This window comes from Lonchura striata, chromosome 4 (assembly GCF_050655825.1).
Source record: "Lonchura striata isolate lonStrDom1 chromosome 4, ASM5065582v1, whole genome shotgun sequence".
In the NCBI taxonomy this organism is placed as follows: domain Eukaryota; kingdom Metazoa; phylum Chordata; class Aves; order Passeriformes; family Estrildidae; genus Lonchura; species Lonchura striata.
The window spans coordinates 21441749-21464460 of NC_140706.1; the positions used below are offsets into that span (position 1 = coordinate 21441749).

Genomic DNA, 22712 nt, shown 5'->3' on the forward strand with positions numbered 1-22712 from the left:
AGCACCTATGTTAAATTAGCTCAGGCCACCCTTTGAGTGGGTGGAGATTCCTGCCATGTGAACAGGAGTGATTAATATAGAAAACTTAGGTTGTCAAATGTGTGGTAAAAATACATCTAGTAATTGTCACTGTATCACCATGCTTGGATATTTTCACCTTGGTCGTATAACAGAGACTTTAGAGGAACATAGGTCAGCAGGAAAGAAAAGAGACTTGCTCAATCCCCTTGTTTTGAGAAGTTTTAAATCCTTTTCAAACTAGAGAAAAAAAAAAGCTCAGAGTAAAGAGAAACAAGACTGGTAAGTTGTGCCCCATTTTCCTTAAAATCTGCGTTCAGAGGATTTCTTGCAAAGACCTTTCTCCAATTTTCTCTTCTCTGTGCAGGTCTTTATTCTAAACACAGACAAATCATGCAACTTCTTTAAGCATCACCTGCCATTCATGACAGGCATAACATCTTTTACTGCTCATTCAGACTCATGATTATTGTCTAATTTGTTTCCCCCTTGCTGCTCTGCTGTCAAAACATTCTATCGTCTCTTTAACTGCTGTTTAATAATGTCTTGGTTTGAAAAGACAGGTGTTTGCTAAGGAAGGCAGCAGCCTCCCCTGAACTGGAAAATGTAAACCCCCTCCCTCTGAATTGTTATAATTTTGAAATTAAGGGGGGCTCTCAGGCAAAAGTATGGGAGCAGGAATAAAAGTTCTTTATTAGGGAAGAAAACAAAAATAAAATAAACAATGCAGTAATACAAAACAACACTGACAGAGTCAGAATATGACCTGACACCCTGTGGGTCAGGTGTTGGTAGCAGTGCAATTGAAAGGGTGGCTGCAGTTCTCCTGCAGTGACAGGTGTGATCTGTTGAAGCAGTGAGCCTGTAGAAAGGTACAGTTTCCCTCTGAAGATCCAGTGGTGGTGCAGATGGACTGGTCTTCCTCTGGGAATCCAGCAGACAAGGCTGTCCTGATGTCCCAAAAATCTCAGGTTATATCCCGTTAGGAATGCTTGGCTCTTCCCTTTGGGCGGAGCCTCTCCCAACAGGCTGCCGTAACTTTTCTCAGTCACGCAGTGACACTCAATGGCCCAATAACAGCAGATGAACCCTTGGAGGAAGGATTGGTTTGTGGAAGAGATAAAGAAAACTGCCCAATTAACAGAGGATAACAGCCACACCTCTAACCGATGGGAATAGAATACAGACATTACTTTGCAATCTGGGACAAATAACTAACAGCAGCTTCACATATTTTAAAGGACAGGAGAAGTCTATTTTATTAGTTCCTCAAAGATTACCACAGTGAATAATCATGACTAAAGGTAATGAATATTATCAGAAATAGCGAGCTGCATTTCTCCAGTCATCCCCAGCTCCTGGGATTCTTATAAAAAAAAAAAAAAACTGTAAATTTACTGTGAAGATATGAGCAGTAATCTGTTGTATTATTTAAATACAAATGCATACTCTTGCTATGACAAGTCACACCACAAGTGTAAGTCTATCAACATAGTCTCCAACTATTTCAAAGATAATAGTAAGTCATCACAAGAGTCCTGGCAACTTCACATTCACTTTAGAAGCACCTGATGCCTTTTAAATTTGATTCTCTCAAAACGTAGTCATAGAATGTCATAACTAAAGTTTTCTTGCAGGATTAAATCAACAATGCCATCCTTGTGTGGAAAAAAATGAAACTACTTAAGAATGAGAAAAAAAAATCTTTGTCTCGCTCATAAAAATAACAGGAGCATAGAGCATTATTTTAGTAGCATTGTCTCTAGACACCTTCCCTCAGCTGCAATTTTCCAACTATGAGTCCTAGTCTATATTTTTCTAGTAATAGAAATTACTTTACATTTTAACTAGAAGCCCAGGGAAAGACTGTTAAGAATTGACTTTCTCTTTAAGAAAGGTGACAAGAATCATAGCCTATGAGCTAGTGAGACATTATGCCACTCTACAATCCCTCTAATGCAAAATTACATTATCAAAGTAAATTTGAGATATAGAGTAAGATTACTGCTTTGTCCTTTTAATATTTTTTAATAAGAGAACACATTAATAGTATCACAGTTCATATTGAATGTACTAAAAAAAAAGAAAAGAAAGTCATATTACAGAATGCCTAATGAAATTTCACATATGTGGCATGCTGTAAGAAATGTCACCTCATGTAATTGCTGTGCAATTACAGATATTTCTGATGTTCTTGCCACACTTCATCTGCAGTGCCACTGAAGAAATCAGGAAATGTCAAATTCAATACGCCTTTGAAAATCAGGGAATGGGCACAGTAGGCATCTCAGGCATGATCTTGGGTGTCAGCATCAGTGTTTGGTACCAGTCGACAGTAGATGGGAACTGACTGTCACCATCAGTTTATCATCATACTGTAAAACTTCCATACATTCTCTTTGTGAGTTCTCATGGGCAGCTCCTCACAGCACTGACTCTTTTTTCCACATGGCCGGCTGACATCTTTCTGTCCTTTGCAGCACATACAGCACCCTTCCTGTCCCTAGGACAACCGCCTGACCCTTCCTGTCCCTAGCAGACATGCTAACCCTTACTGTCCCTAACAAAAACACCTGACCCTTCCTGTCCCTAGCAGACATGCTAACCCTTACTGTCCCTTGCACAAGCACCTGACCTTGGTCCTCAGATCAGCACAGCCAACTAACTCCAACTCTCCTCCCAACCAGCTACCCCACCCTTTTATAACACCCATCCTTACTGGACTCAGCTGTGACCTATTAAGGGCAGGGCTGTTCCTGCTCTTTGGTAATTAGCACAGCTACAGCTCCTCAGGGGTAAGACTGCCTTCAGCACTATCTCTATTCTTACAATCCATCCTCCCTCACTTGGGATGATAAAACTGTGGCCTTATTTGTCATAGCAGTGCCAACAAAAAAAAGGAAAAAAAAATATTATCCTACTGAGTCATGAACTTTCCAGACACTTGCAACATCAGGACACTTAATTCTTTGTGTGACAAGCCACTACCTGTTGTCCTATTGCATAGGCCTTACTGTCACCCTCATCTTTCTTATAATACTTTGAATCTAGGTGATACAATAGTGATCTGTGAGCATTTCATTATTGAATACTACTGTTCACACAATAGTATTCATGCTGTACATGCACACATTTTTGTGGTTTCAAGAATGTTGACATGAAGAAATATTCCTCAGAAAAATCAAGTTAATAAATCACTGGTTTCTTTTCCTTCTTTAAAGAATAACTGATATAGCAAATCTTCTTTATCCCAGAGAGTATTTTATAAAATAACAATGCTTGGTCACTATTAGAATGCAACCGTAAGCACTCAAAACCATATTTTAAAACAACAGAACGGAGAAGTGATGAACAATTGGAATATAAACTAATTATTTTACTGTCTTGTAAAGAGTACTTCTGTCTTCCTCCTTCACCCATAAGAAAATCTGAGTGCACCAGGGGTCCTCTCCAGCCAGGAATTCCATGACTAAGCCTTCTCCTAACGCTTTCATATGTCTCACTGAAAACACAGGCATTCAGGAGGCATAAAGCATATTTGCATTGGAGAGTTGAGGAAACAGACACACAGTTCTGCATAAATCTCCCTGTTGTCCTAAACCAAAGTCCATTCAGATGGCAAATGAGGAATGTCTTTGTCAGCTCTGGTTTCTTCAAGCAGTTGACTCCTTACAACACAAATACAGGACACACTACCTACACCAAGAGAGTAAATCAGAGAGCTAGGATTACTGCTTTCATACCATTGTAAATATCCACATGTATCATAAAAGGGAAGGCATGTAAAAGGAGGCAACACTTAAGAGGAAAAAAAGTACTGCAGTAATAACACTATTTTTATGACTGATAACAATACATACTACTAATTTAATCCTTATTAGAACAAATTAATTTCTCTTCACTTAGTATACAGATACAGGGAGAATAGGGTTGTCCTTTTCCTTTCTGTATATTTTTAGTTTATTTTTTCTTGATATGTATGTTCATCCATGTATAAAGGTTTTTCTCAACTTATATTAAGTAGATTATATATTCTCAGAACCTTCTAAGTCTACTTGCTTGTCAGAAAGCTGTTTCTGCTTTCTCTAAGTTTTACTTGCTTGCTTGAAACAATAGGATTTTTCCCTACCATTCAATATATTGAACCAAAACAAACAAGATAAGGAAGATCTCGGAAATTGGTATACAGGTTAATACTAATTTTATTCATGACATTTCATGCACAATTATTCAGTTACTGACAGAGATGTCAAAACAGTTGTCAAATGTTAGTTGGCAACTATTAGTTGATTCATTAGTTACATACCAAAATACAGCACTCAGACTGTGAAATAACTAATCACCACTAAATAAGCTTATTAACTCATGAGTTTTATGAGCTTCACTGGTGCTTAAAACCTGTTTTACGAGCTTTATTGATGATACTGAAAATACTCTTGAACAAGTATCTTGATAAAAATATTGTTTTGAGGCAATAAATGCCTAGACTGTTTGGAAATTAACAACTTTTTTATAAGAATATTCCTCCAGATACCATAGAAAATATGCTGTTCAGCACCACTGAAAGTGTTAATAGAAAATAAATTGACACTCAGAAGTCACTCAAGACATAGAGACTATTTGAGAACAAAAAATGAACTTTAATGGCTCAACTCTAAAAGGGATTATATTGAAGTAGCTTTATTCTGTAGAAAACCCTTTAAACAACACTTCAGGCAACCAACTTGAAGAATCACAGTATGCAGACAGTAAAAGTCAACTTTGAATAATAAAATGAACACTATATATTGTTCCCACTACGTTCTTGGATATATTGAGCGAATATATGATCTTTAATGTGATCTAAAACTTCCCTAGATGTCTTTTACTGAAAACTAAAAGATGGAAAAGTCATGAAAATAGCAGGTGCCATGGTACCAGTGGCACAACAAACTATAGCAGAGAATCTTCTCATAAGTAAAAATAAACCCCTTGTGCAACTTTACAGGCTGTTGCATTTGTAGCTTGGTTGGTGTCCAGTTTGGTTGGTGTCTCACATGTGAATAGGCAGTGAAAAAGCAGTGTAATTTCAGCTAATAAAAAATGTTCAAACTTAAACTATTGGCTTTAGTACGACAAAATAAAACAAAAATAGTTTACCTATTGCTTGAAAATTGCTAAGTGTTCTATGATGAAGTTCACAGATGGTGGGTGTATTTACAACAGTTCGAAAGATTATATTTTACATAATACACAATAAACAATCTAAGAAAATGCAGCAGATCAATAGTTCTAGCTTCATTAAAAAAAATTCTCTGTAAGAATTCAGCTGAAAAAGTCAGAGATAAGTAAACCATGTTAAATGTAAGCTACTAAAAACTACAAAATACAAAATGTTCATTGGTGCCTCCAAATGGAAAGGGCAGTATAAATGCACAAATATAAGACCTTGGATCAGTTATTATAGTCTTGTTACCCTGTGTCCAATAGCATGACAACTTTCTAATCTGTACTGTCAGTGCCTTTGAGGAATTCACATGGACTCAGGCAATTTAGAAACAGCTGAACTTCATTCAGTTGCATGGCACACGTGTTACCAAGAAGGTAGTGCTCAGTGCCATACCAAGAACTTTATAAATAGTCAAACTTCTGTGCAATCAAAAATATTAACCAACGCTGATCAGGCTTCAAATTTGATTTAAGAGAAATTTAATACTACTACTTTTCAAAATGTTGTCAACATTCTAGAATTATTTTATCTACCTGAAATACAAATTGTGTTTCAAATTAGCAATCTGCCAGCCATACATAAGAAAACAAATACCTTTACAACAAATATTATTGAGCAGGTGTTCTGTCCTCCTGTGAAAGGGGAGTCAGGAAGGATCATTCTCAATAGATTTCTTGGACAAAAATAAAGTGCAATATTATATCTGAGAACTGTTTATTGAAAAGGAAGGTAAGTGTTCCTACCAAGGTGGGATAGAAAAGGGAGCAAAACGGAGAAAAGAGAGACAGAGAGAGAAGCAGAATGCCAGGACCATAAAACATCAGACCCATCCAGTTTTCTTATTGTATTGAAAATATATTCAGGGCAAAGGGCACATAATTACCCAGAAACAAATTTGTTCAGTCATCATTAGTTGTCTCTATGCCAGACATGCAAACACATGGATACAGCACTAATTAATAGAAACTTTTGCCATGTATCACAAGTTATCCCATTGAAGTAGATTCCAGAATTCTATCTAGGGAGTTAGGTTACAGCTTTTTCTCATAAAATGTAATTCCAAACTCCCATGTTTAGTAGCCCAGAGTGGTCCTAATTTCACAGATTCACAGGATATTCTGGGTTGGAAGAGACCCACAAGGATCATTGAGTCTAATTCTTAAGTAAATGGCCCATATGGGGATTGAGCCCAGACAGTGACATTATGAGCAGCATGCTCTAAATAGCTGAGTTCATCTTAGGGTGATGTAGTATTATTTATGATGTCAGATCCACGTGCTTTGATTTTCCAAGCAACAAAACAAATCAAGAAAATCTGGAGTTTGATTTCGAATTCCTGAAATAAAAAATAATCTGGAGAAATTGAGTCTTTGCAGAGGATATTTATGTCAAAGCATCACAACTTCTATCACATTAAGTGAACAAGGAAATAGAAAAAGGACAGCTATTTCACCTGCTCTTTCTCCTGATGTAGAGGAGTCATGATATAAGGATGCATTCAAAGAGAATGAGTAGAGAATGATAAAATTAGTGCTGATGAAGTCTGATAACATATCTAAAAACCAGAAAAATAATTACAGCTCTATAAAAATTAAAATTCCCCTGGATTATAAACCATGTGTTGCCTAAGAGCGGAACCAAAATTCCTTTTATATTAAAGACATAAAAAAACAACAGGAAACATTTACTGCACTTTCTGTAAGGTCTCAAGACTATTTTTCATTCACTAACTAGTAAAAGACAACACTGATAGTAATGCTGTCTGCACAGGCATTAATTCTATTTTTTCAAATGTTTTTTCCAATATGTGCATGCAATATTGACCTGTTAGTCCTGAAAAAGATGATTTTTGCTTCTTTATTCACCATCAAAGTAATGAAGAAATAAGCCTGTTACAGGAGTAAATCCTTCAGAGCAAATGTCTTTGGAACCAAGAATTTCCCATGATGGAAACTTCAAACCTCTCTCTGTCATTTGTTTTAGTCAGACTTTTAGTGAATAAGGAGCTGCAGGGGCAGGCAGAACACAAAATTATTTGCGTGAGACTGAAAGCAGAATTAATGTTGAAACAAGCCATGGACCAGACAATATAGTTTTTTATATAGAAAAAGTTGATCCTCACAACTCCTACATTCATTATCTGATGAGAACTGCAGAAATTACAGAATTAAATTGGTTTTGATCCTTTTTTGGAAGAGAATAAGAAGATGGAAAATTGTCTCCTTTGAATTTTTATGTTTTACTTTTTTTTTCTTCCCTCTTTGCCCACACCCAAATTTGGAAATAAACCATTAAAGTGTGATGGTGTGAAAAGAATGAGGTGAGACCATAAGTAAACTGTCAGAAGAGGCTGCTTCTGTCTGGCAAATACTTTATGTTAGTCAAGCATACAGTACATGCATGAGAATGACACATGATTTTAAAAAATGCATGTATTACGAGCATACTTGTACTACAGGAAGGTAGGATAAAGGAAGATAGAAACTGCAATTCATCATACAGCTCTTGCATTTTATCTTCTTCGTAAAGCTAATGGGACAGCTCAGTAGAATAAAGGCAATAGATTGAGAAATGAAAAAATTAGCCTTTTCTTCTTACAGGTATGGGAAGGCAAGATTTCCACCAGTATTGTAATTGCACAAAAGAATAGGGAAAAATTGTTATCAGTGAAAGAAAAGAAATATGTTCTGTAGCTGAACTGAAGTAAGCTCTATATTTTTTCTTTATATTTACAGCACAAAGCTGTCGCGAGACCCCTTTTTAGTGAATGAAATGAATTCACATGGGATCTCTAGTGCAGGTTGTAAGAGCTGGAGAGAACAGTTGTAAGAAGGGAATGGGGGAATGGCAAGAAAGATTCAGATCATTGTATCAACCATTAGCAAATTATTAAACAGCCATGTGATAAAATACACACATCATCTTTACTTTGCTCTCTGGATTTGCCTGATGTCCTTGGTTTCTTTGGTCTCTTCCATCTGCACAATTTCTGTACTTTACTGCTAGTTTATCTACAACAATACATATGCTGTATCTACTAAGTTAACAATATTAGAGACATGAACTGGAAACAAAGGTACATGCTGAAGACAAAACAAAGTTTTTTTCTGTCATGTTCTTAACAGCTGTCATTTAATTATTTTTTTTTTTTTCCAGCCATATGGTACAGCACACTTCTGGAATTGTTTCTGTAAAGCACTGAATTAATGAAGCTCTCTACATTTTTTTAATTTTCATGATCCATTAGGTAGGCATTATGGTTCTAGCCACAACTTTTGAAAAATGATAACAAATTTCAATGGAAATTTCAGTATAGATTTCCAGAAATGCAATTTCAGTTATGATTCCTACCAAAAAGTGTATCAGCTAAGAAAAGTTTGCTAACATGCTATAGTTTCACTCTAAAGTATATGGAAAATTACTACAAAAAATTAAACCATATTGTGCCTAAAATTGAATTTAATGTAATAATTAGTATTATTTTAATGCAATACTTTTATAATAAATCCATGAAATTTGGGGTGAGGGAACTAAAAACATATGACCTAATATAAAGAAGTAGGAGCCTGAATGACAATAATCATGTTAAATGTCCAGACTAAACAGATATTCAGTTGTTAAAATGCAAGAGGTGCAAAATGTCCTCAGGCAGTTAGAAATTAGGATTCAAACACAGACAATTTAGTGCAAACTGTACTTTTGCTGTTTATCAAATGTTTGTACACATGCACACACAGGTATATATATGTTTGTCATTTTTTTAATCTAAAGTTATTGCCCAAGAAACTCATAAATTCACATACAAAAATAACTAAATGTTGGGTAAGGGACATCATTTAACTTTAGTCCCCTGTCAAGGGCCTACTTATCTATCAGAGATAGGTGGAATGCAAATTTAATTAAAAAGGATGCAGCTCTGGGAAATATTATCATTTCTTCTTATCTCAGAAGTGTGCTTCAGATCAGAATAAAATGTCATTGTAGACAGAATATGCATGTGAAAAAAAAAAGTTAAAAAAAAATCATGTAAAAGGCCTTTCCTATATGGAATGTATTCCTATTTCCATTTTCATATTTATTGTCAAGCTATTTTTTCTTCAAACAGCTCTGTAAACACATAGCTTGGTTCAATAAATTTTGGGTCAAGCTAAATTTTAGCTTGACTAAATAATTTTTAAGCTCAGAGGCATATTTTGATATAATTTTATCTCCAGAAACTTTCACTATAATTATTATTTTAGTAACTAGGACAGTGTTTTCAGTGAAGTGTTCCTAAGGGGGATGTTTTCTTTATTTAGTTAGTGTGTCTAGGCTCTATGCATTAATCACTTTCAAAGACAGACAAATCAGTTTAAAATAAATGGCTGAAAATGTAAATGGGATATTAAAATCTTCAAAGTGTCTTTAAGAGACTATTACTGCAGCCATACCAAATAATTTTAAAAAATAAAAACCATTTTCTTAATCTAAAGTTTCTTCATTTTGTTTTAATCCTGACCTCACATTAAATTAGGCTAATGGCACAGTTGTCTCCTCAGATCTGGCTGTTATCTTCTGTTAAACTTGGTACCCATTAATTAATTTGAACATGAAGAATTTTTTGGCAAGAATCTAGAACTCTCGGGGGCACTATATGCTAAAATAACCTTGCAAAACCCATAGCTAAGGGTAGGTTTATGTTTGCCATTATTTATTATAATACATGTTCTAATTTCTATTCAAAGAGACATGAGTACAACTACTTTTCACTATCTGTGAATTTGCAAAAATTATACAGGTTCTTACTCTATTCTGACTGCATAAACATGAAATAGTACAATGATTAAATTAATTTCATTTCTGCTGAAGTTATCTCTGCTTTATTTTACATAAAAAATAACTAATCTCTAGTTCAGCTATTTCAGACTAAAAAAATGACAAAGAAATCTCTTTAATCTTTCTTGAAAAAAGGTAATTTTTTAAAAAAAGTATTGTAGTTTTCAGCAGTTTAACTAGCATAAATTTGAATTATCAACATAATAGGCAAAAATAATTCCATAAAAACATGACAAACACAACTGAATACAACTTCCCATTCTGTCGCACTATGTCTTACTGTTTGTGTAATTTCTATCTAGATATTGAAATTGTCACTGAACACTGAATATAGAAGGAATTTCTATGTCCAATTTTAAAGGTATCATAGCAGCCCTTTAATATCATTCTTCTCTTAAACCATTTGTTTAATTCTTTTTAAATCTCTGTTTTTCATTGATGTTGCAATTTTAATGTGATATTGACAGCTGATGACTCCTCTCTCTTATTTATACTGCTACATGTTTACAGTACATAAACAAGAAAATTGTATGTGAGCATCTTACCTTATTCCTTGACTGGAGGGAAGACATAAGCACACCTGTCTGTTGATGCTGGATTCAAGTCTATCCAGGACATATTAGTGTAAGTTTTATCTAGACTGAAATATGGTTAGATATTGAAAAACTTAAAATTAAAACTTATTTTGAATAAAGTATTTCTGGAATTGTGTTCTCTTTGTCTAATACTGACTTTGTTGTTCTGAAGGGCATTTGAAATTGCACAAGTGTAACAAACATTGATGAATATTTTTTTAAAGTTAAAAAATATTAATCAATTAACATGCTAGATATTTTCCTTTTATTTTTTAATCTTCCAGTGATTAATTGACTTTTTCTAGAATTGACTTCAGAGACATATATATACTGCAGAAGACTTCTTCTGTCACTTTTTTCTGTGACTGTTTCTTAAATAGGTACATAAAGTGGAAGTCCCTGGTATGAGTAGGGCAGGCATATATGCATATATGCTCAAATTTATGCCACCTGACAAGGATTTGTGTTTGGCTATTAAGTTTCTTAAGAGAACTAATTCTCAGAATATTTTCTAGATTAAAATATTGTGGAGCTAATTTTTTTGAAGAACAGAGGGAAAACAAAACATAAGCTTTATAAAGGTATTTTTTACTGCCCCATTAAAATAGTAAAAAGAAACCATTTACAGCACAATTTCTGTAAACGTTCATATTAAATGTAATGATAAAACAAAAAAAAAATTACAGTGGATGTAAAAAAAAGGAAAAGTAGCCTGGAAGGGAAACAGAGAAATTGTCCAAGCAGCCAGGTATCAGGTTAGGAAAGCTAAAGCCCTGACAGAATTAAATCTGGCCAGGGACATCAAGCGAAATAACAAAAGCTTCTATAGGTACATCAGTGATACAAGGAAGATCAGTAGATCAGAAAAAATGTGGGTGCTCTCTGGAAGGAAATGTGAGACTTGGTAACCGAGAACACAGAGAAAGCTGAAATAATCAATGGTTTTTTTTGTCTCAGTCTCCACCAGCAAATGTTTCAGCTACAGTGCCTGAGTTGTAGAAGGTAAATGCAGGGACTGGGAGAATGAAGAGGCTCTCACTGTAGGAGCAGTACAGGTTTGAGACAATTTAAGGAACCTGAAGGTGAGCAACTATATTGGACCTTATGACACACATCTGCAGGTCCTGACAGAACTAGTGAAGGAAGTGGATAAGCCACTATCCATCATATTTGAGAAGTCATGGCAGTCCAGTGAAGTTCCCATTGACTGGAAAAGAGGACATATAATTTAAAAAACCATTTCCAAAAAGGTAAAATTGAAAGACTCAGGGAACTACAGGCCAGTCAGTCTTATCTGGCTACCTGAAAAGATCATGGAGCAGATTCTTTTGGAAACTGTGCTAGGGCACATGGAAAATAAGCAATAGCCAACAGGGCTATTTGTGCAAGCCAACAGGGCTTCACTAAGGGCAAATAATGCCTGAAAACTCCAGTGGCTCTCTGTGATGGGGTTTTAGTGTTGGTGGTTAATGGAAGAACAGTTGATGTCATCTACTTGGACTTGTGCAGAGCATTTGACCATACAATAATCCTTTCTCTAAACTAGATCTGTGGATCTAACAGATGGACTACTTGATGGGAAAGTAATTACTCAGATCATTGCATCAAAGGACTATGGTCAATTGCTTGATGCCCAAATAGACCAGTGAACCTCTGGGTTTGGTATTGGGTCTGGCAGTTTTTAACATCTGTGAATGCCGTAGACAATAGGATAGAATGCACCCTCAGAAGTTTGCCAAACACATCAAAATATGGTGGGGGAAAATATGGGGGAACTCCATATTCTGGAAGGAAGCAATGCTATCCAGATGGACCCTGACAAGCTTGAGAGGTGTGCCTGTGCAACGCTCATGAATTTCAACTAGGCCATGTGTAAGATGCTGCACCTGAGTCAGAGTAATTCTAACCACAAATACAGGCTGGGTGGAAAATGGATTGAAAGCATCCCTGAGGAGAAATACTTCATCATATTTGTGGGTGCTGATGGATGAAGGCTGGAAATGAGCAAGCAATATGCACTTGCAGCCCAGAAAGCCAGTCATATTCTGGGCTGCATCAAAAGTGTGACCAGCAGATTGAGGGAGGTGATTGTGCCCGTCTACTTTGCTTTCATCAGACCCTACCTGGAGTGCTGTGTCCAGTTCTGGGGCACCCAACATAAGAAGGATGTGGGCCCATTGAATCAAGTCCTGAGGAGGACCACGAAGATAAGAAGAGGTCTGGAGCACCTCTCCCATGAGGACAGGCTGGGAGAGCTGGGACTGATCAGCTTGGAGAAGAGAAGGCTCCGGGGAAACCTGTGGGAGGGGACTTGGGAAACTGTCCCCCCGAATTACCCTGGGAGGTGACAGGTGTGTAGTTCCCCGCCTCCCCTGTTATCAATCAGTATGTCTGTCATCCCTTGGTTCTAGAAAATTCTTTGTTCTTTATACCTCCATTGGTTCCTTCCCTGAAGCCGCTCTTTCCCCTTACCCTCATTGGTTATAACCCTGTCACTCGACCCTGACTCTGCCCCTGAAGCCTTCCTTCACTGAACGCTTCATGCCTGGACCCTCCCTCTCTTGTCCCAGTTATAATCCCGATTCTGCCCCCTGTTCGGCGCTCTCAGAGCGAGCTCCCTCCCGGAGAGGTTGTTTTCCCTTCGCTCCCTGAATTGCTGTTCCTCAATAAACCCTCCTGGAATTAAAGCCGCCTGTGAGTCGTCCCGCCTTCATAGAGGAAGATTTCATTACGCTATCCGGCTTCCGAGGACTCGGCTCTCTGACAAGCAGAGTGGTCAGAGACCAAGAAGCCTCAACTGGCGCCCGAACAGACTGGCCCCTCTCAGGAGTCAGCCGCAGAGCGTCTCCTCGGCTCCATCGGCTCTGTGATCCGGCTGCCCGAGGACTAAAAGCGCCGTTCGCCGCCAGTTCCACGAGCGGCTGCTCTTCGTTGAAGAAGATCGCCTACCTCGCGGGCTGCAGACACCTCGTCCTGGTTCGACTTCGAGTTTGGGAGCAGACTCCGAACGGGACGAGATCTGCAGCGCTTCCTCTCCCCTCAGAGGCTTTTTCGTTTTGACAGCGGTCTTCTTTGTGGTGAGTTCCTGGTGCCCTGTCTGGCACCCGACCCTGTCTCTTTTCCTTTTCGTTTCTCTCTTTGTCTCTTTGGGGATTTCCTTTTTTCTGCAGTGAGAATGAGCAACCGCCTGTCTCCTGCCCGGCGGGATTTTTACCTCCACGTTAAATCCTCCCTTGTTTTGGGGAACATTTCTTTTAAAAAGAGGGACCTTAAGGCTTTTGTTAATCTTATTTTCGATAACTTCCCTGACACCTCCAGGGATGATTTTTCTTCTCTTATTTTCTGGGGAAATATTGAGAAACTGTTATACGCATTACAAGTAAAGGGGAATTTTTCTGTGGGGCATTTTTTTCCACTTTTTCATTCTATTTACACTTTATTTAAACAAAAGGGTGAGAGTTGGGTCCCCGGTTCTCCTAACCCTCATTCCGCCCCCCCCACTCCTAACTCGGTTTCCCCTAAGGGTGGGTCGGGCAGCAGATCCTGCCATAACCAGGCACAGGGCTGCTACCGTCTCCCTGCTGCTCCCCGCCCCACTCTGTCCTCTCCTCGTCCTGGGACTGGCCATCCCAGTGCGACTCTTTCCTCTCCCCAAAGCCCTCAAACCCCTGTACCCAGTTTAAAACCATGTTATTCGAGTCCTGATCTCTGTCACCACACCTCACAAAATGGCGCCGGCCACATGGCCGAGCAGCCCGCCACCGAGGGACAAAATGGCGCCTCCTCTCCACCTCCTCACTCCCTTCGGGCCCCTGCCAGTCCCCCTCAGGCTCCACCTCCGTCGAGTGCCGCCCCTGCGTCGGGTCCCGCCCCTACCACCGCGTCGATTGTTACGTCGTCGGGACCCGCCCCTCCAGCCCCCATGGCCACACCCCTGGGTGGGCCCCCGGCGGGAGGGACCGGCCTGCAGGAAGGCCACGCCCCGGTGGGAGGGACCGGCCTGCAGGAAGGCCACGCCCCGGTGGGAGGGAACCCCCTGCCGGAAGGCCACACCCCGGTGGGTGAGCCTGGCCACGCCTCCCCTCAGGCCTCTTCTGGTTCCCACGCCACCGGAACCGGAAGTCGGCCTGGCCGGAAGCAGGCCATCTTGGCCTGCCGGGCTTCATGCCACCGAAGCCCACCGGCCAAGGGGAAGGTCCGAGCCCTTGCTCGTCCTGCCTCATCCTCCGATGAGGATGAGGACAGCGACAGCCCCCGGCCCACACCTAGGCCGGGAGGTGGGTGGGCCCGGATCAGGGCAGAGGCAATTAAGGATGGGGATTTGGAATTCGCAAGAGATCTGGGGCCGTTCGCAGCACCTGTGGTGAGGACCAGGGGGCAGCGGCCACACTGGGAGCAACTCCCATATGTGGAGATTAAAGAACTGAGGAAGGCTGCCAAAGACTATGGTCGAGACTCTCCTTTCTTTAAGAATGTATTGGACCTCGCTTTCTCGGGCCATACATTGGTCCAGCATGACGTTAAATATATTGCCAAGTCCCTGCTCACTCCCACCGAGCTTTTATTGTGGGACATTCAATGGAGAAAGCTCCTCAAGCCTCTTCTGAAAAAACACAATTTAGCAGAGGCAATTGGAGAGGGAGAGGAAGCCATAGAAGCCCTGGCAGGGGAGGGGGAGTTCAGCCAGCCAGAGGACCAAATACTGTTACCCACGGAGGTCCTAGATGACATCAAGGAGGCTGGCCGAGCGGCACTGTTAAAAATCCCCGATGGGAAAACCCCGCTCCAGAACTTTTCAGCTATTACCCAGGGCCCAGAGGAATCTTTCATAAAATTCGTGGACCGGCTGAGGGAGGCCATCGACCGGCAGATAGACCATCCTGCAGCGAGGGAAGAGCTCCTGAGAAAGATGGCCATGACCAACGCGACAGCCGAGACAAAGAAGATATTAAGGACTTTACCTCAGGACCCCGAACCCACCATCGCACAGATGGTGGAGGCCTGCACGAAAGCCGCCTCCACCGAGACCACTGTCGCCCTTGCAGTAAGTAAGGGGATTGGGGAGGCGATGTTGACGATGAGCACCATCCGGTGCTTCGGGTGTGGCCAGATGGGCCACATACAAGTCAACTGCCCATACTGGCCCCCGGAGCAACCACAGTACTCGTACACACCCTCCCCAAGACCAATACTCAGGAACCCGATGCCCTACCATCAGCAGGCGGGAAACTGGTCACGGAGCGCGGGGAGGGGCCGCGCGAGGACAACAAGTGGCCCCTCACAGCGCCCAGGCCTCCCCACCATCCGGGAGGACCGGTGGCCCAGCGGACAGTTCCGGAGGGTTGGCGGAGCCACGACGACGGGCTCCGCCTCTTCCGTAGAATCCGCAACTTAGATTCAGACACTCACCGGGTCCTCAAAAGCTCCATCACTGTGACTCTCCAGGATGAGGACCTGGTGAGAGTTCCCGCTGGGTTCCTGGAACCCCCTTACCGTAATTGTGAGGTAACAGTGTTAATACTCGGAGATTGCAGGCTCACACCAGACCGTGTTACCGTCGTTCCTGAAGTGGTGTGTTTTCAGCCGGGGTCCGAGGTCACCGTCTCGGTCGTCTGCCATCAACCACCTTGCACCATCACCAAGGGGCTCCCCTTCGCTGCCATGTACCTCCTCGACGTGGCCGACCTCACCAATCCACCAGCACAGGACTATTTCGCTGGACATGACTCCGGGGAAGACAATTTTGTCTTCCTCACACAAAATGTTTGCAAATCCAGACCAATGATTGAGACTGTTTTATCGCTTCAGGGAAAGTCCATCAAACTGGACCTGATGGCGGACACCGGGGCAGACGTCACCATCATTCCCCGGTCAAAGTGGCCCCGCGACTGGGAGTTAGTGCCCCCTTGTGGCACAATCTCCGGAGTGGGAGGAGCTGTCAACTCCATGCGCAGCAAACACCTGGTAAGTGTGGAGGGCCCTGAGGGACAGATTGCCACCATTCGGCCTTTTGTTGTTTCATCTAACATCATGTTATTAGGCAGGGACGTTTTGTCCCAATGGGGTGCCCGCCTCGATATCCCTAGCCCTGCATGGGATTTTTAGTATGGGCCACTGCGGAGCGCACCTCCCCACCGCTGAATTGGAAGACCGATGTTCCAGTGTGGGTGGACCAGTGGCCCCTTGTGGAGGAGAAATTAAAAGCGCTCCATGAATTAGTAGAGGAGCAGGTCCGCCTGGGGCATTTAATACCCTCCACCAGCCCCTGGAACACTCCTGTCTTTGTTATTAAAAAACCTGGCAAAGACAAATGGCGCCTGCTCCAAGACCTGCGCAGGGTCAATGAGGTAATCGAGGACATGGGCCCCCTGCAGCCTGGCCTTCCCTCACCCTCCATGCTTCCCCGGGATTGGCAGCTCGCAGTCATTGACATCAAGGACTGCTTTTTCAACATCCCATTGTATCCCGGAGATGCCCCCAGATTCGCGTTCTCCGTCCCTTCCATCAATAGGGCGGAGCCTTATAAGAGGTACCAATGGGCCACTTTGCCCCAGGGAATGAAAAATTCTCCAGTGCTCTGCCAAACTTTTGTGGCCCAGGTGCTTTCGCCGATCAGGAAGCTGTTCCCTGAAGCGATCATCCTGCATTATATGGATGATGTCTTGATCTGCGCTGAAACACAAGCTTATCTGCAGATCACACTTTCCAAAACTGTTAAGGCCATTAAAGCTGCAGGGTTTGAAATTGCTGAAGAAAAGATCCAGCTGTCAGCGCCATGGAAGTATTTGGGCTTTCACATTACGGGAAGGACTGTCGCGCCCCAATCTGTCACCGTCAAAGACGACCCACGGACCCTGCGGGATCTCCAGCAGATCTGCGGTACCATCACGTGGATCCGACCTCTCCTGGGACTCACCACGGAGGAGCTGGCGCCGCTCTTCAACCTGCTACGAGGAGATGGCGACCTAGCTTCCCCTCGCGAGCTAACACCTGCCGCCAAAGGAGCCCTGGAGAGAGTCGCTGAGGCCATACGATCCCGTCAGGCCCACCGTGTGGATCGGCTCCTTCCCGTCACCCTTGCCATACTGGGTAAGTGCCCAAACTTCCATGGTCTGCTTTTTCAATGGGACGCTGGGCGGAAGGACCCACTCCTTATCATTGAGTGGCTGTTTCTCCCGCACCAGCCAGCGAAAACTATTTCAACTCCTGCAGAGTTAATGGCTAGGATAATAATAAAGGCCAGACAACGCCTCCGGACCCTCGCAGGGTGTGACCCGGCGTGCATTTACCTACCTCTTAATTTGGAACAATTGGAATCCCTGCTTCAGACAAACGAAAGTTTGCAAATTGCTTTAGACAGTTACCCTGGACAGATTTCCATTCATTACCCTAAACATAAAATATTCAAAGACACGTTATATTTGGCCCCAAAGTCATTCAAAAATAAAACACCTATTAAAGGTGCTCTCACGGTGTTCACCGATGGGTCGGGAAAATCCCACAAATCGGTGATCACTTGGAAGGACCCGGAGAGTCAGAAGTGGGAGTCTGACATCCAACTGGTTGAGGGTTCCCCCCAGATCGCAGAACTTGCTGCGGTCGTGAGAGCATTCAAAAAATTTCAGCAACCTTTCAATCTGGTAACAGATTCGGCTTATGTTGCCGGGGTAGCAGAACGGGCAGAACACGCCCTGCTCAAAGAAGTTCAAAACAAACAGTTATTCGATTTGCTCACAGAATTAATCTGGCTGATCTCCCACCGAGAGCAACTCTATTATATTATGCATGTCCGGGCTCACACAGACCTGCCAGGAGCTATTGCAGAAGGGAACCGGATGGCCGACCTCCTTGCAATGACATCTCATTACTCTGCACCTGCACTTTCATTAACCTTACCAGACATCTTTGCACAGGCAAGGCTCAGCCATGCGTTTTTCCATCAAAATGCACCTGCCCTTGCCCGACAATTTAAAATATCAAAAGAACAAGCCAAAGCCATACTAGCTACATGCCCAAGCTGTCAGTCCTTCGCCCTTCCACCGCTGCCATCGGGGATAAACCCCCGAGGGTTGGCAGCATTGGAGCTGTGGCAAACAGACATCACTCACTATAATCCTTTTGGCCGCCTGAAATACCTGCATGTGTCCATAGACACATTTTCTGGGGCCGTGTTCGCGTCACTCCACACTGGTGAGAAAACAAAAGATATCATCAAACATCTATTCATGGCATTTGCCACATTAGGAGTCCCAAAAGCCATCAAAACGGACAATGGGCCTGGATTCACCTCGACAAGATTCGCACAATTTCTACAACAATGGGGAATTGCCCATTCCACCGGCATTCCCCATAACCCCACAGGACAGGCAATAGTGGAACGCTCCCACAAAGAGTTAAAAAGGCTGCTAGAACAACAACACGATTCGGCTCTGGCCATGACACCAGTTGAAAGAATATGCAAGGCACTTTATGTTCTTAATTTCTTAAATTGTTCTGACCGGGAGCCGAATCCCCCTGCACTCAGACACTTTTGCAATAACACCAGGGCAGTTTTGAAAGAGCGTCCGCCAGTCCTCATCAGAGACCCAGAATCAAAAATCATCTCAGGGCCGTACCCTCTGATAACGTGGGGGAGAGGGTACGCTTGTGTTTCCACAGCCCAGGGTCCCAAATGGATTCCTGGAAAATACGTCAAACCGTACCTGGAGAGCACTACCACGGACCCCCCAGCGAGGAGCAACCCAGCGACTCCATCACAATCACCACCAGATAATGCAGTGGCGTGGCGACGGAGAAAAAAGAAGAAGACCGGAAGACCACCCAACATCGTCTCCCGGGTCCTCATCACAAGGACATACCTACCTCTGCAAGACTTAACAACTTCCGCCACCCCATCCCCTCCTGTGCCGTTCCCTCTACCCTCATACCTAACCCGTCATCCCTTTACCCCTCCGTCCTGAAATTTATTTTTATTTTAACCCAAAAGGGGGAGCTGGGGGAGGGGAGGGAACCAAATGTATGTTGGTAATATTGTTTTGTTTAATTTTAGTACTAGGATGGCTGCCAGAACATCATTCACCCAAAAGAAACAACAGAAGATGTCCCACTGCGCCCAGCTGGTTGCAGCCACGCTTTCCATCCTCCTGTGGCTGCATGTAGCAGATGGCTGGGTGGTACCACAGCCGAAAGAAAACGTCTGGATCACGCTGGCAAAGTCCTTGCAGCAGGATAACCTATGTCTGGCCATGGGCAACGTGGACAATCCCCTGTCCACTTGCCTGGTAGGGGTCCCCTTGGTAGCTGATGATTGGCCGGTATCCAATTCCGACCTGCTCCGAACCACGGGTAGGAGGCCTAACCCGGTCGATACTTGGGATGAGTGGACCAAAATTTTGCCCAACAGCAAAGAGGAACCCCAAGAATTGGACTTACTGGGGTCCTCCACAGCTAGATATTGTGTCAAATTCTATTATAGGAGGCCAAGTCAAAATTGGCACGGAATTGACTTGGCCAAAGACACATACCGGAAAGATGTAACACCTATCAGTAAAAAATATAACAGCCAAACCTGGTGCAATTATACTAGCCAGGTGATTTCAGTTTCATCCACTCATCCCAAGACATTGCCCAGGGGGATGTTTCTTATCTGTGGGGACAGAGTATGGTCGGGAATTCCATCTCGGCTCCAGGGAGGCCCATGCAGCCTTGGCAAGCTTGCTACCCTCACTCCAAACAGAACTCAAATTCTGGATTGGAAAAAAGAGAGACAATTGGCACGCACCAAAAGATCATATGCTCAATTCGACGAAAATTGTGACTCCGAAATTTACGATTGGGGAAAAACAAAGAGGGTCGCTGTATCCATCTTTTTACCATGGTATGCAGCAGCTAAGGCCCTCGGTGAGCTTTCTCACCTGGAGTGTTGGATAAGTAAGCATGCCAACGCCTCGTCTGCCGCCCTCTCCGATCTTCTGGCAGACCAGCAAACCACCAGGCAAGCCACATTACAAAACAGAGCGGCTATTGATTTCCTGCTGCTCGCCCATGGCCACAGCTGCGAGGACTTCGAAGGATTGTGTTGCTTCAATTTAACATCACGGAGCACTTCCATCCAAGCCAACATCCAGCGGATCCGGACCGAAGTACAGGACATCAAAACGGAAACTTCGGCTGTGGACCCCGTCCACAAACTATTGATGCAGTGGGGCATTCCCGGGTGGGCAGCCTCCATTTTAAAAGGACTCTTTTGGATTTTCATAATTGTCCTTCTCATTTCAGTTGCCTTAACCATCTTCAAAAAGACGCTTACCAAGACTTTGGCAAATATTTATTTAATTAACAAGAACGGGGGAGATGTGGGAGGGGACTTGGGAAACTGTCCCCCCGAATTACCCTGGGAGGTGACAGGTGTGTAGTTCCCCGCCTCCCCTGTTATCAATCAGTATGTCTGTCATCCCTTGGTTCTAGAAAATTCTTTGTTCTTTATACCTCCATTGGTTCCTTCCCTGAAGCCGCTCTTTCCCCTTACCCTCATTGGTTATAACCCTGCCACTCGACCCTGACTCTGCCCCCGAAGCCTTCCTTCACTGAACGCTTCATGCCTGGACCCTCCCTCTCTTGTCCCAGTTATAATCCCGATTCCGCCCCCTGTTCGGCGCTCTCAGAGCGAGCTCCCTCCCGGAGAGGTTGTTTTCCCTTCGCTCCCTGAATTGCTGTTCCTCAATAAACCCTCCTGGAATTAAAGCCGCCTGTGAGTCGTCCCGCCTTCATAGAGGAAGATTTCATTACGCTATCCGGCTTCCGAGGACTCGGCTCTCTGACAAGCAGAGTGGTCAGAGACCAAGAAGCCCTCAGAAACCTTTTAGCAGCCTTCCAGTACCTTAAAGGGGCCTACAAGAGAGACTTTTACGAGAGTATTATAGTGATAGGATGAGGGGGAGCGGATTTAAACTGGAGGAGAGTAGGTTTAGATAAGATATTAGAAAGAAATTATTTACTGTGAGGGTAGTGAGGTACTAGAAGAGGTTGCCAAAGGAATTATGGATGCTGCATCCCTGGAAGCTCAAGGCACTTTGGATGGGGCTCTGAGCAACCTAGTCTAGCAAAAGATGGTCCATGGTGGGGTGAGGGAGGAGGACAAAACAGGACAACACTGGATGATTTTTAACATCCCTTCTAACCCAAACCATTGTATGTTTCAGTGTACAATATTTGAAAGGAAAGAAAAGGAGGTAATATTAAAATCTTTGAGGAGGACTGATACAACCTACCTGGGAGACAGCACTTGAAGTTATACTAAAGTTACACAAAAACACCTCAACAACTTAATACAGATTATCTAGGGAATAATGTGAAAGCACACAAAATGGGACAATAAATAAATAAATAAAAATTGATTGAAGTAAAAGGAAAAATTACATTAGAGCTAAAAATGTGATAGAAGCCATTTGAAAAAGAAAGCTTCTTTTTAACATTCTTTTATTGCTTTATTTTAGTTCAATGCTTTCTCCACTCAACAATCTTTTTTTCTTCAAAATACAAGTGGCTATATAGAAATAAAGAATATAGAAAGTTTATAGTAAGAACTGTCCTTTAGTATCAAAAATAGGAACCTTTTTTTTCTGTGTTGCTGTTTTAAAGTCAGTGTTGCTTTAAAGTACTTCTTAATATGCTTGATTTACAGTGATGTGAATTGGACGTAACCACATATGGTCAATGCATTCAAAATATTTTAAGATGAGTAGAGAGGGAAATCTAGTCTGCCAATCAAAAGATGAAAGTCAATTACACTTTCACATTACTGCAATGATACTACAGTGTTATTTTGCTTGACATATGATTAACTTTCATTATTAAACTGAAATATCCATTTCATTGGAGTATTTAAGAAAAAAAACATATCCAGCCCTGGACACACAATCTGAGAGACCCCTGAGAATGTCCTTTCCAAAATTTCTGACAGGGGCTGACGACCTTTCCAAACAGACTGGTAATCCCAGTTCATCTTGGATGAATTATTCATAGCATTGAAACCCAAAATGAAAACCTCAAACAGCTTGGAGTTGGATTTAATTGTTTTTATAAGAAGCATGCAT

At 42.4% G+C, this 22712-nt stretch overlaps 1 protein-coding gene across 1 annotated transcript; it reads left to right on the plus strand.

The window, feature by feature from the left end:
• The first annotated feature begins 19631 nt into the window (after positions 1 to 19631).
• On the plus strand, positions 19632 to 21459 carry LOC146767557 (uncharacterized). Its single transcript, XM_085577773.1, has one exon. It carries the CDS (start codon positions 19632 to 19634, stop codon positions 21030 to 21032), a length of 1401 nt encoding a protein of 466 aa, XP_085433899.1. The 3' UTR covers positions 21033 to 21459.
• The last annotated feature ends 1253 nt before the right edge of the window (positions 21460 to 22712 follow it).

Bases quoted from the DNA above. Each gene is read 5' to 3' on its own strand.
- LOC146767557 (XM_085577773.1), top strand. From the start codon at position 19,632: ATGTATGTTGGTAATATTGTTTTGTTTAATTTTAGTACTAGGATGGCT.